Source organism: Parasteatoda tepidariorum, chromosome 7, assembly GCF_043381705.1.
Source record: "Parasteatoda tepidariorum isolate YZ-2023 chromosome 7, CAS_Ptep_4.0, whole genome shotgun sequence".
Classification (NCBI taxonomy): Eukaryota; Metazoa; Arthropoda; class Arachnida; order Araneae; family Theridiidae; genus Parasteatoda; species Parasteatoda tepidariorum.
In genome coordinates, this window is record NC_092210.1 from 80,972,202 (window position 1) to 80,984,690 (window position 12,489).

Here is a 12,489-nt window from a genome sequence, read left to right on the forward strand (position 1 = left end):
ATATGTGAACTGTTTGCAATTTATTTATAATATTGAAATGTACAGGTTTAGAATTTTCTACAGTGAAAAGTTTTCGGAACTTCATTATTCAAAGAAGTATACAAAAGCTAGACGTAGAGAACGTATCCAATGAGCGAGCAAAGCGAGCATTGGATTGCGAAGCATTCCGAAATGAACTGCGAAAGCAGTTCCGGGGGTTGGCGAGCGCCAGGGAGCAGGGGGCGAAGCCTCCTAGTTATCTATAATTATTATATCCTGGTAATTAAAACACCTGGTTTTTCCGAGGTAGACAACTTTTTTTTCTCCTTAATAGGACAGTCTAACCTAAATATATGTAACTTTTTATCGTTTCTCGAAATAGTTATATTTCAGGGATTTTTTAACCAAAACGCTTTCATAAGAGTGACACTTCAAGTTTAATTTTATACCTATGAACAGAAAAGTACATACCAGTGAAATTCCTATTGAAAACCGAAACCAAGCTTAAATTAAAGAGCATGATCGGAGATATAGAATGGGAATACTTATTTTTTAATATAAATAAAAACACAATTCTAAATTTTTTAAAAAGACTTTTAAAAAAAAAGACTAAAAAAGAAAGAAAAAAATTTAAATAAAAGACTATTTTTATTTATAAGAGTATATAATTAAAAAAAATTAAAGTAAAATGGGGAAAAATATGAAGAATCTTTTCAGTGTTTTGAAATAAAACTGTTTTTTTTATTTCATTTTTTTTTCTTCATATTTCAGTAAGAATTTATGCAAATGCATATTATTTTCTTACAAATTATTTTCTTGACATACGTGATAATACAAGTACGAAAATAATACAAATTATTTTCTTAACAATCATTATTTTTAAAAAACCTCTTACTTAGTCAATGAGATAAAATAATGATATTCGAACAAAACAAAATAAATTTTAAATATTTATTAAGTTAAACGAGTAGTTTATTTTTTAATATCTATTAATAAAATTAATAATATATCTTTCAGCATTAAGAATTAAATTAATATCAGCGTTATGTTCACCCTGTATCGAATGCTTTAACAACTCTTCTACCTCTACTCTTTCTACTTGCTTCCCAGAAGCCGCATTTTTTTTTTCTTTTTTGTTTGTGCATTCTATGTTTTTGATTATGTTTTTTCACCTAAGCTAGGTTTCGTTTAAATTAAAATTTTATTCTAGTACGCTGTCAAAAGCCAGTACACTGTCTCTTGATGATCCAGCAATCCTTGAGCAGTATCTCGTTTCATTTGAGAATTATTTTGACACGAAATCACGTGATTTGTGACAATACGTGAACCCTCAAATGTATGACGAAAATGTTTCCTCAATTCGCAACTTCATCGTGGTGAATGGTGGGAGATCGTTCACTAGAATGACGAAACTAGAATAAAGACTAGACAATCGAAAATAACGTGACGAATTACGCTGATCTGTCGTAGGGTGGTCAAGAAGTTAGCCTTGTAACAGGAAGATTTTTCTTCGGGCAAGGGTGAAATTTATATATCTGTCCTCATTGTGTCGTGCCGCCTATATGGCTCCCACGTTTAAGTGATTACTAAAGAAGACATTAGGCACTACCAGTTTTTTTTTTCTTTTTTTTTTTCTTTTTTTGAAAAAAAAATAGAATGGCAAAATATTTCTTTAAATTTGACGAAATTCGTTTCCTCGGAAATTATTTCGTCAATTTAACGAAATTTTTGCTCAGTATCCATTTTTTTACAGTGTATAGGTCTTGCATGCATGTTACATCAAAATTAAATTAAAATTTAGACGCTAAAATTTAGAAAATTATTTTCAGGGCTTATTTTAGCCGGATAATTCACAATAACATTTTTTTTTTTTTTTTTTTTTTGCAAATATATAAATTTTTTACAGTAATCCCTCTCTCTTCCATAAAACTTTTGTATCTGAGTTAATTCTTCTATTTTAGATGATGTGTCTATCGGCAACGCTAATAAATATGTGGATAAGGCTTTAAAAAAATTACGGAGAGAATTTGAACCATTTAAAATACCAGATGTTGAAGAAAAGAATTTTGAAATTCACAAGGGTAGGGTGACAGGGCTTTCAAGTTTATACAGGCACGGTGATTGCACTCTCGATTATGAAGATGGAGGAATACTCATGACTATTGAAGTTGCTGTACGCAATGTTGCCATCAACGTTCAATATGCGAAAAAAATTCTTTTCTTTTGGATAAAAGGTACTTATTACTTTCTTACATTACTTATTTTCATTCAACCACCTGCGTCTTTTGTTTATTGTATTTTTAAATAACATTGACCTAAAAGGAGTATAACGTTCGATTAAAGCTAATGTCGTGTGTTCACTTTTTTTCCTACACGTTAATAGACACCAAAACGTCATTGAGAGAATGATTAAAAAAATATTCTTCTTATATTTTTTGTTTTGCTTTCTGTTTCCACCGTTTTTAGTTCATTTAACTGTGTGCTTGTAAAACAACCAAATGTGTTTGTTTACCAAGTATTAAAACTTAATATCAGTTCCTACTGACGAGAATTAGGCTGTCATCAATATCTCACTTAACAAAATGATTGAGACAATTAGTAATCGTAATCGCGACTGATTGTTCATGTTCTACAACCATAGAGAGATTTTTGGTTTCGGGAATTTTGTAGTAAACGTAAAGTACAATGAATGAAAGGTAACAAAAGAGAAATGTTGTCTTCTGTATGGATCTGTATTTCTGATATTACGCACCCAAACGAGCAGAACATTTGCAAAGCTATACTTTTCGCACGTTTTGATCAGATAAATAAAAACATCTATCCATATAAATAAAATGGAACTTTTATATGTATGTAACCTTATGCGAACCTTATTCAAACCCGCAATTATGTAAAAAAAACTTATACAAACCCACAATTTTGAACCAATCATCAAATTTAGCGTAGTTACGTTTGAAGGGGAATCTAACGGCCTGCACAATATTATTGACAGCAAAGATTCAGAATAAATTTTGGTAATAGGTACAAATTTTTAAAAAAAGTTTTGCACTACAGAGCTATAAGAAAATGGAGTAAACTACTTACTAATGGAGTAAAATTACTTATTCATGTAGGAAAACCATAAAAAATCGCCTCATTATTATTGACACCTATGATGCCGAATAAATTTCATAATAGGTCATTATGTGAAATGGTGTTTTTAATAGATTCTAAGCACTATTTGTATTGATATTGACTCAAAAATACCTACTATAGGTATTGTGGAAATCGGCTTTTGTGGCCCACTGAAAGGAATAATAATAGAAGAAAATTGCTTATTATGTTAATTTTTAACTATATGTTAAATTCGAGCAAAGTCACCGGAAAAGGTAACAAATAGTTAAAGAAAAACCATTGGAATAGTTTTATCTTAATATATTTGAGTCTGTACATGCCTTTTAGTTTTGTGCATGGTTTCCTCGCGTTGCAATTTGTTCATCATATACTCTTTTTTACCTTGTACGAAAAACTAGTATTTAGCTAGTATGTAATAAATGAAATGTTAATTTTAAACTCTTAGTTTATTATTAAATAAATATAATCGATAAACATGTGAAGATCTTACGCTCTTGATTACACTATGGAGGATAGTTGAATGAACAATGAAAATGTTACTCGTGAGTAGGACTGGGCGATATTAGAAATTATATATCGTGATATATCGTCAGTTTTGCATCGCGATATAGCGATGTATCGCTTAAATTTTCAAAAAAGATTCATTTACTTTAAGGCACAGAAAGTCAGATTTCTATCAAGACTTCATACGCATATTGATTTAAATCAATTTATAAATTTGAAAATATATATGTTTTGCTAAAGAAAGATATTAAATAAATTGACTAAGATGTACAAATCTTACTTAAAATATTTATTGAAAAAATGTGTGTAGATACAGAATGAAATATTTGCACTTCTTTATCGTTTATAAGGTATAAGCAGTCTTAATTTAAGTTAACCCCTAAAACACCCTTAATGAAAAAAAATATTGTTATTAAACAAAAGCTGATTTTAAAATTTCAAAATATATTTTAATTAAAATAAAAGTTAGATTGACTAAAAGCCGAAGTTTAAAATTAAAAATGTTCGAATTTTAAACTAAAAAGTAAACATAAGATTTGTAATAATTTCTTAAAATTTTCGTTCTCTGAAAGATTTCTCAGTTTAAAAATAAAAAGGGAATTTTATAAAGATATCTAGCTGAAATTATTGAAAGAAAATTTAAAAAATTAAAAAAAAAGTTTGTTAAGAAATTCATTATACACTTAAAACAAAGTGTTAAAAATATTTTTTTTTTTTTAAAAAAAAAAACTTTTTTAAACAAATCAATATTTGCTTGTACTATTATGCGTAAATAATTACAGAATTATTAAGTTCGATCGTAATGTTCAAATTCTTAATGAAGAAGTAAACACAAGTTTTGTTATATTTTCTAAAAATGATCACGCAAATAACAAAAGATTTCTTAGTTTAAAAATAAAAAAATAAATAAAAGTGAAATTTATCAATATATTTACCTAACAGCATAGGAACAAAATTTAAAAAATAAGTTCGTTAAAAAATTATTTGTATGCTTAAAACAAAGAGCTAAATAAATTTTAGAAAAAAAATGCTTCTTAAACACTATTTTTATTATTATTTCATATAAATAATTAAATTAAATTAAATAATGACCGAATTATGAACGAAAAACAAAGTAAGGCAAAGTTTCTTAATTAAATTCTTAAAAATAAAAACAAAAGAATTGTGATATTCGGTAATATATTTAGCTAATTAACTAATAATATAAAACGAAAATTAAAAAAAAATAATGATTTTACTCTCTAATAAAACGAAGTAGTAATTGATAAAAAAAAAAAAAAAAATGAATAAAATTCGCAAACTTTTCAAATTCTTTTGAACAAATAAAGTTTATTGACTTATGTCCAAAAAATAAGTTTTGTTTTAACTTTATTTCTAAAAATAAAAACAACTCAAGATTTATAAATTTAAAATCAGTAATAGAAGCCCATTAAATTATTAGAAGTTTTATCCGAAAGGTTTTTAATAAATTAAAAGAAAGTAAAAAAATAACCTAACAAATTTATTTACTTTGTAATTTAATTCCTTATGGGTGCCTTAAATTAGATTTCCGATAATTTTCACATTTAAAAATATAAAAAAAGTTTTGTCAGAAAATAAATAAAAAACTTACCTAATTAATGAAGAAACTTTTCTTTATAAATTCTTTTCAATAATAGATTGCGTTCAGAACAAGGTTACGACGGCGATCACGAAGTTAATCCCATTGAAAATAATCTACAAGAAACGATTTCAAATCGCGAAGGTGCGAAAACGAACATGTGATATAACGATATAAGGTCTCAAAAGTGATTCTGATTCTACCGCTCATCAGTCAAGGCCGTCTCAACATAACGAAACAATATCGTCTTCCACAGCGCGAGTTGGCATCGGAACGTAAGAGAAAGTCCTTGCGTGTATCGCTATATCGCTATATCGTCTTCTTCACTCCACGGCTTAAATCAGATTTCTGATGTATCGCTTGGAATGAAAGTTGCTGTATCGGTTTGCCGATATAGGCGTTAAATCGATATGTCGCGATATATCGATTTATAGCCCAGTCCTACTCGTGAGTAGTTAGCTTACACTATATAGGTGGCGCCATCGAGTAGCAAAATTATAAAAAATTAAATTGAAAGATTATTACTAACTGAAATATGTGCATTTCACCATTCTTCCTAAATTATTAACAAACATTAATTTATACCTGTGATGATTTCGTAAGTTAAGTTAAAGTTCATATGCAAAGTTCGTAAAGTAAAGTTTCGTTTATTAAATTAAGTTCGTAAGTTTAATTAAATATGCTTACTAAAATAAGTAAATGTAAATTTAACGTACTAATTTACTAGCTAATTCACCCTAGTTATGTCAGAAAACTAGTTTTTAATTTAGTAAATCTTGAAAGCATATTCACTGATCAAGCGATGAAAAATTACAATGAATAGTTTCATCAAAATAAATTCACATACATAAAATAAATTATATTGCTATAAATCCACTTGGTCAGAATCATGTAAATATATATATGTGTTGAGCGCACAAATCACGATAACTTTTGTCTTCAGAATGAAACCACGCGACTAAAGGACGAATAAAGAGACAATTTTTCTACCTTCCGCTTCTCCTTTTTATTTCGGAAAAAAATTTATGCGGAGATTTTAAAGTCAAAAATCTTGAAACATAGTTTACTGTGGTGCATTCGGTGTACAGAAAAATTTAATAAAAGAGGACCACATACATTTCATTTCGTAGGTAAGTTCGTTCAACACTTTTTGGAATTACTATTGTTTCACGTATATAATAAATATGTTTATAAATTAATGTCTGTGTATCATTTATAGACACTCAAAACGTCAGACAGAAAACAATAAAATTGGCATAGCGATATTTCGAAGCGCGAAGAAGGTCACTGTCGACATTAGAACATTCTACGACAAACCATTCGAGCGGGATTAGCGAAAAGCGAAATGGAATTTTAAGTTTAGTTAGCGTCAGCCATTGTTTCAATTTTAACTATAGACGATGTAATTTTTCAAATATTTTAAAGACAGCATAAGTGATATTTTCTAACTTATAGCTCTATTTGATGCAAAAAAAAAGTTTATTGCGAGTACGTTATGTTTAATTATTATGTTAGGAATGTCATCCTCATTAACTGGAATATGATAGTATGCTCGGACAATATCTAATTTAGAAAATAATGATTTTCCATAGAGAGCATGAGCAAAATTATGTAAATATGGAATAATACCATATCTATCCGGGACGGTTTTTGAATTTTTGAGTCGATAATCTCCAACTAGTCATATTCGAATTTTTGATAACATGTAATCGAGAAGGCCACGGACTTTTTGAAGGACGACATATACCTTTTTGGCACATTGTTAAAAATTCGCGCTTAACTGCTTCGAAAACTTTTGGATGTAAGCGACGTGGCTTACAATGTACAGGTGAACGAACCTGTTGTTTCAATGTGATGAACGGTAGAATGTTTAATAGATTTTCTTTCTTGCGAGTAATATCCGAGAATTTTTGCAATAAATTTTGAAAAGGCATATTAATTGATATAGTTTTAACTGAGTACTGAGAAGAATTAGCAAATAGCCGCTCGACTTTAAAGAAGTGATTGAATCAATGAGATTCAAAACAAGTAATGCATAATGCTTTAAAAAATCAGCGCCAATTATTGGCGATTTGACATCCGCGATAATAAAATCCCAGCCAAATAAACGACGGAGGTTAAATGATAATTTTAAATGTTTCGTTCCCTTGCCCTTGTATGTACTTCCCGAATCTATAAGAAAATTTAAGTTTGTATTTTCATCATAAAAGAATAATCTGTTGCTTAATTTATTACCAGCAGAATCTGCAGACAAAACAATATCACTTATTCATTTATCGAATTAAAAGAACAAGGCTGTTGACATTTTACCGCATCTTTTCCAAACCGAAAACGATAAAAACAAAATGAAAATTCTTCTGATTAACTTCTTGTCCTTGAGTTGGAAAGGCCACAAGAATTTAATCGGTGCCGGTATTGCTGCATAGAAATTTTTCTCTACTTGTAAGCTGAGCTCTGAAATTTGATTTTGAAGAGCAACAAATAAATTATTTTTTAGATCGGTTTCATTTTGTTTAATGGAATTTATTTGCCGGATGGGGGTCGTTTCAAGTATTTTATCAGCTAATAAAGCCAATTTAACCAGTGTTTGATCTGTTAAAATTGATAAAATAGATTGTACATGGGGTTAACGTTATAGCCATATTGTTTTAAGAAAATCCTCAGTTACTGAATCGGTAGCAACTTCTCGCATTTGTCGTAGGAGAGAGGGTTTTTGATCGCCTAATTGAAATTCTGAAAAAAGTTTTCGAATGCGTTTATTTTCCGAATCCGAAAATTCGGTGATGAGACGTTCTTTCAAAGTATCATATTTATTAGTAGCAGGGGGTGAAAATAACAAGTCTGATACATGAGATAGCGTTTCTGCATCGATATGTGCAATAAGACTTGCGTATTTAGTTTCATCCTTAGTTATGTTAGATAAAGTAAATGCACTTTCAACTTGTAAAAACCAAAGTTAAATATTTGTACGATAGCAACCTTATTTACGTGAATATTTTCAGCGTTATTTGACTGTATATTAAAATATAATAATGCATATATGTAATGAAATTAAATCAATATACAGTATGCAAATTAAGAAACAAAAATTGAAAAGCCACAGTACCGGTTTTATGAAACTTCTGATATCCAAAGCGAAACTAGTTATTCCATTTGAAACACAATCTCCTTAATATTTGAACGTCCGGCGGTCACCACTGTGATGGTTGGTTGTTGTCCAGCAGATAAATAGATTGAGTTTACATTTTAATTAGTATTTATTTTACATTTAAGTATTAAGAAGTATAAGAAGAGAAAATATGAAATAAGAGCAGCGCATCATTCAACAATGGCGGTTAGGATTCTTCTGGTGAAAATGACAGAGACAGTTCCTGATCGCGGTTACGATTAAGTTAAATTCAGTCGCCGCAATAGTAATTATTTTAAAATGTGTTAGTATAAAAGTAAATAATTTGAAATCAATGGTAATTGATGTGAAAACAGACTAGTTATTTATTCAAAGGCAAAATTAATGAAAAAGTAATACTAATTTGCTTAGGAGAAACATAAAAAAAACCCTAATTATTATTGAAGCCAATGATTCTTAATTTAGGTAATATAATGCTTATTGAAATTAAAGAAATAAGTTACGCACTGAAAGACAAAATTAAAGAAGTTAATTAACTTACTCGCTTAGAGGAACAGCTAAATTGGCCTTACTGTTATTCACTACAATGATTCTTAATTTATGTTAATAATATGAAAATAATTGAATTGTGTTAATAAGCAGAACTATTTTATTTTTATAACCGTCGTTGAACAGCCGACCCAATTTCATGGGTTTACGACTACTTACGTTCAACTCCCTAGCCTTGTAATTTTGAACCAATCCAGAAGACAAGGAAACTCCTGGATCAGTACCCCCAGAGGTTTTGATTTGTTGTGGGAACATGGAGGACTTTGAGACTCGACAGATTTAACGTGCATCAGTCACCATTTACTACACGGGGAGTCTTCGGCCGGCGAGGATCGAACCCACGACCTCTTGGATATGGGCCCAGCGCTCTACCGACCAGGCTATCCCGGCCTTAAGCAGAACTATTGGAGAAAAGATACTTATTGAAGTTATACTTCTTATGCGACTTCCAACAAGGTTGCGTTAAACGTTTAACGCTACATTTTTATTGGCCGGGAAATCACGTGGTAGGATCCAGTTTTCCCTCATTCATTTCCATATTGTTTTGGTTCTCACTAGCATGAAAATAATAAATGTATTGTTTTTCTATAAATATTTTTTTAGTTTGTTTTAATACACATATAATTTAATAGGGTAGTATTTTTTATTTTCAAACTTAGTGGATAACAATTGTAAAAAATGAGTGAAAGAAATCCCACGGACATTGCGACGGATTTAAGGTTATGTCAGGGTAAGTCTCTTGTGAATACCAATTGATTGTTTCTCTTCTGAAATTACATTATGACGCATTCACATACATTATTAATACATTTTCCAGGGTGAGACGATGAGGCAACCACAAGCACTTCCACTGGTTCAAGAAGTCCACGAGGGAAAATGCACAATATTACCGTGATTACAGAGCACGGAAGCGAGCGGAGCAGGAAAAAGAGTCGTTGAATAGAACTAGTGAATTCTTCTACGACTGCTGATTCTTCTACAATTAACGTCGCAGGTTGCGAAGTTTAACTTCTTCCTCGCGGAGGGACTCCACGCACTATTTTTTTTTTCGTTTTGAGGAATCTTAAAAATTGTCCATTTTGTTATTGATACCAATGCTTAATTAACACTGGTAATTATATATTTATTAAACTGAGAAAGAGTAAGCTGCGTGCTAAAATAGCCAATGGAAATTTTTTTGGAGGAAGAGTAGAAAATCGCCATTCGCAGAATATGCTTAGTTAATTTTGGTTATGTATTATTGCTTTTGTAGTTTTTAAAAGAATCGGAAGAAGGGGACAGAGGTGAAAGGAGATGGGGAAAAGTGACCGCGAGATTGCCCTATTTTTATTATAGCTCTGTGGTTACAATTGACTTGTTGATTTCTATATCCTTGAAGCCTAATTTGGTCGTCACCCGTAATATTATTATTTAACTTTAAAGAACAGATATGTTCTTATTTATTCGGTAGCACGCGAAGTCGAGCACTTTACGGTAGAACAGTTTAACGAGGACAAATACCGCACACCCTCGGTCCCTACGCAGACTGATCCAAGTGGTCACCCACCCGCACACTAGCCGCAGCCAGTGATGCTTGACTTCGGTGATCTGCTGGGAACCGTGTCTTAACGATCAGTGCACTGCGGGACTATTACGTTCTTATATATTATATATATTACTGTGAATAACAGAAATGAGTGGTTGTCGACTTTCACCGGTGAATGCTTACAATCACTAAATCGCTTTGATAAATGTCTGAAATGCATATTAGGTCTAGTTACGTGCCCCTGCCGAAATATATATATTTTTTTAAATAACGGCAGGCACTGAACTTTCGTTCTTCGCCTTAGAAGATGCCGGCATTGTTACTCATTTATCGTTACCCAGTGGGCACCTGAGAATCAAAGTCACGGAGGCGAGCAACATTAACCACGCCACACTGCCACAAATACTCGTTCATAGAGTGGGCCACATTCTTACATTCACACATTAGAAGACAACACAGAGAGAAACATCCATGTCCAGAGCGGGATTCGAACCCGCAGCCATTGGCTTCGCAGTCAGGCACGCTAACCACTCGGCCACCTGGTCGGCATCCCCTGCCTATATATACAGTTGTCCGGTATGCCCTACATCAATACCTTTTTACGGTCAAGTGCTACTGCTCGATGCTCCTAATCTATCCTCAGCAGATATTAAAATATCGAATAATGTCAACAAATAAACTGATATCATATCGGATATAACAAATATTTTGGACATTCACCAAAGCGACTATGTGACTGTTGACATTCACCGGGGAGATTTGACATTCACTTGATTTCGGTTATTCACCTTAACATAATACGGAACAAATTTTCTTCTCATAGCTGATTTATTTTTCTGTATATATTTTTCAGGTCACGCAATGATTTCTGTAGACAATTGTGCTGTGAAAATGAAAATATCTACCAAGAACAGTGAATCAAGCTGTCAAGTTATTAATTTAGGAAAATATGAGCTAAAAAGACTCACAGGCATGAGTGTTCTGCTGAACTGGTTGGTTAAACTTGTGGTCAATGTCGTAGCCAGAAACTCGCGAAAAATAATTATAAGGGCTTTAGAGCAATTTTTTTCATGAAACTTCCGTGTGAAATATTTCTTCTATTAAATAATTACATCACGAATTTAAAGTAATTTTTACTATAAGAGCAGCTGTGCAAAGTTTGTGCTGAACACACGAGTAATACTAGTACAAAGTACACACTAATGCAAAGCTTGTGATATTAGCAGAAAGAGCTCTTGTAACTTTTTTTTACAGAATCATATATTTATTTGATTGTTGCCACCATTTGATACATTTTCACCCTGCTTGTTAAATGTTAAAATAATGTTTATAAGTATCAAACAAATTTCTTATTAAACCCTAAAGAGTTTACAATTCCTAGTATTTCGCGTAATTTCGCGTTTTAAAAAGAAAAAAAACCGCCATACTAACTGAAAATATTTTAAAAGACTTTCATTGCTTAAGAGCCATAATCTTTATCATTTCATTTGCGAATTTCAAATGCGAAAATGTTTTTTTTTATCACTTCTACAAATAAACGCAGGCTGTGTTTACTCAATTATGCAAGTCACTACATACCGTTTTTTACGAAACAGCTTTATATGGAACTTCATTTTCCACCGATGAAACCTCATTTATCTATTAATCCCACACTATAATAAGATGTCTCTAAATCCCAGACTATAATAAGATGTCTCAAAAACGGACACTATACTAAGATGTCTCTAACATCCACACTGTAATAAGATGTCTCTAAATCCCAGACTATAATAAGATGTCTCTAAAACGCACACTATACTAAGATGTCTCTAAATCCCACACTATAATAAGATGTCTCTAAATCCACACTATAATAAGATGTCTCTAAATCCCACACTATAATAAGATGTCTCTAAATCCCAGACTATAATAAGACGTCTCTAAAACGCACACTATACTAAGATGTCTCTAACACCCACACTATACTAAGATGTCTCTAAATCCCACACTATACTAAGATGTCTCTAAATCCCACACTATACTAAGATGTCTCTAAATCCCACACTATAATAAGATGTCTCTAAATCCCACACTATACTAAGATGTCTCTAA

At 31.2% G+C, this 12,489-nt stretch overlaps 1 protein-coding gene across 3 annotated transcripts in view; it reads left to right on the forward strand.

Moving 5' to 3' along the window:
• Positions 1-11,518, forward strand: part of LOC107457173 (uncharacterized) — a 13,872-nt gene extending 2,354 nt beyond the window's left edge. For all 3 annotated transcript variants that reach the window (XR_011637355.1, XM_021148560.3, XM_021148559.3), the window contains exons 2-3: positions 1,941-2,213; positions 11,252-11,518. Coding sequence is in view for 2 of the 3 variants with exons in the window: in XM_021148560.3 (XP_021004219.2) it covers positions 1,941-2,213; positions 11,252-11,472 (494 nt within the window). In the remaining variant the exon portion in view is untranslated. The remainder of the gene's footprint in view (positions 1-1,940; positions 2,214-11,251) is intronic.
• The last annotated feature ends 971 nt before the right edge of the window (positions 11,519-12,489 follow it).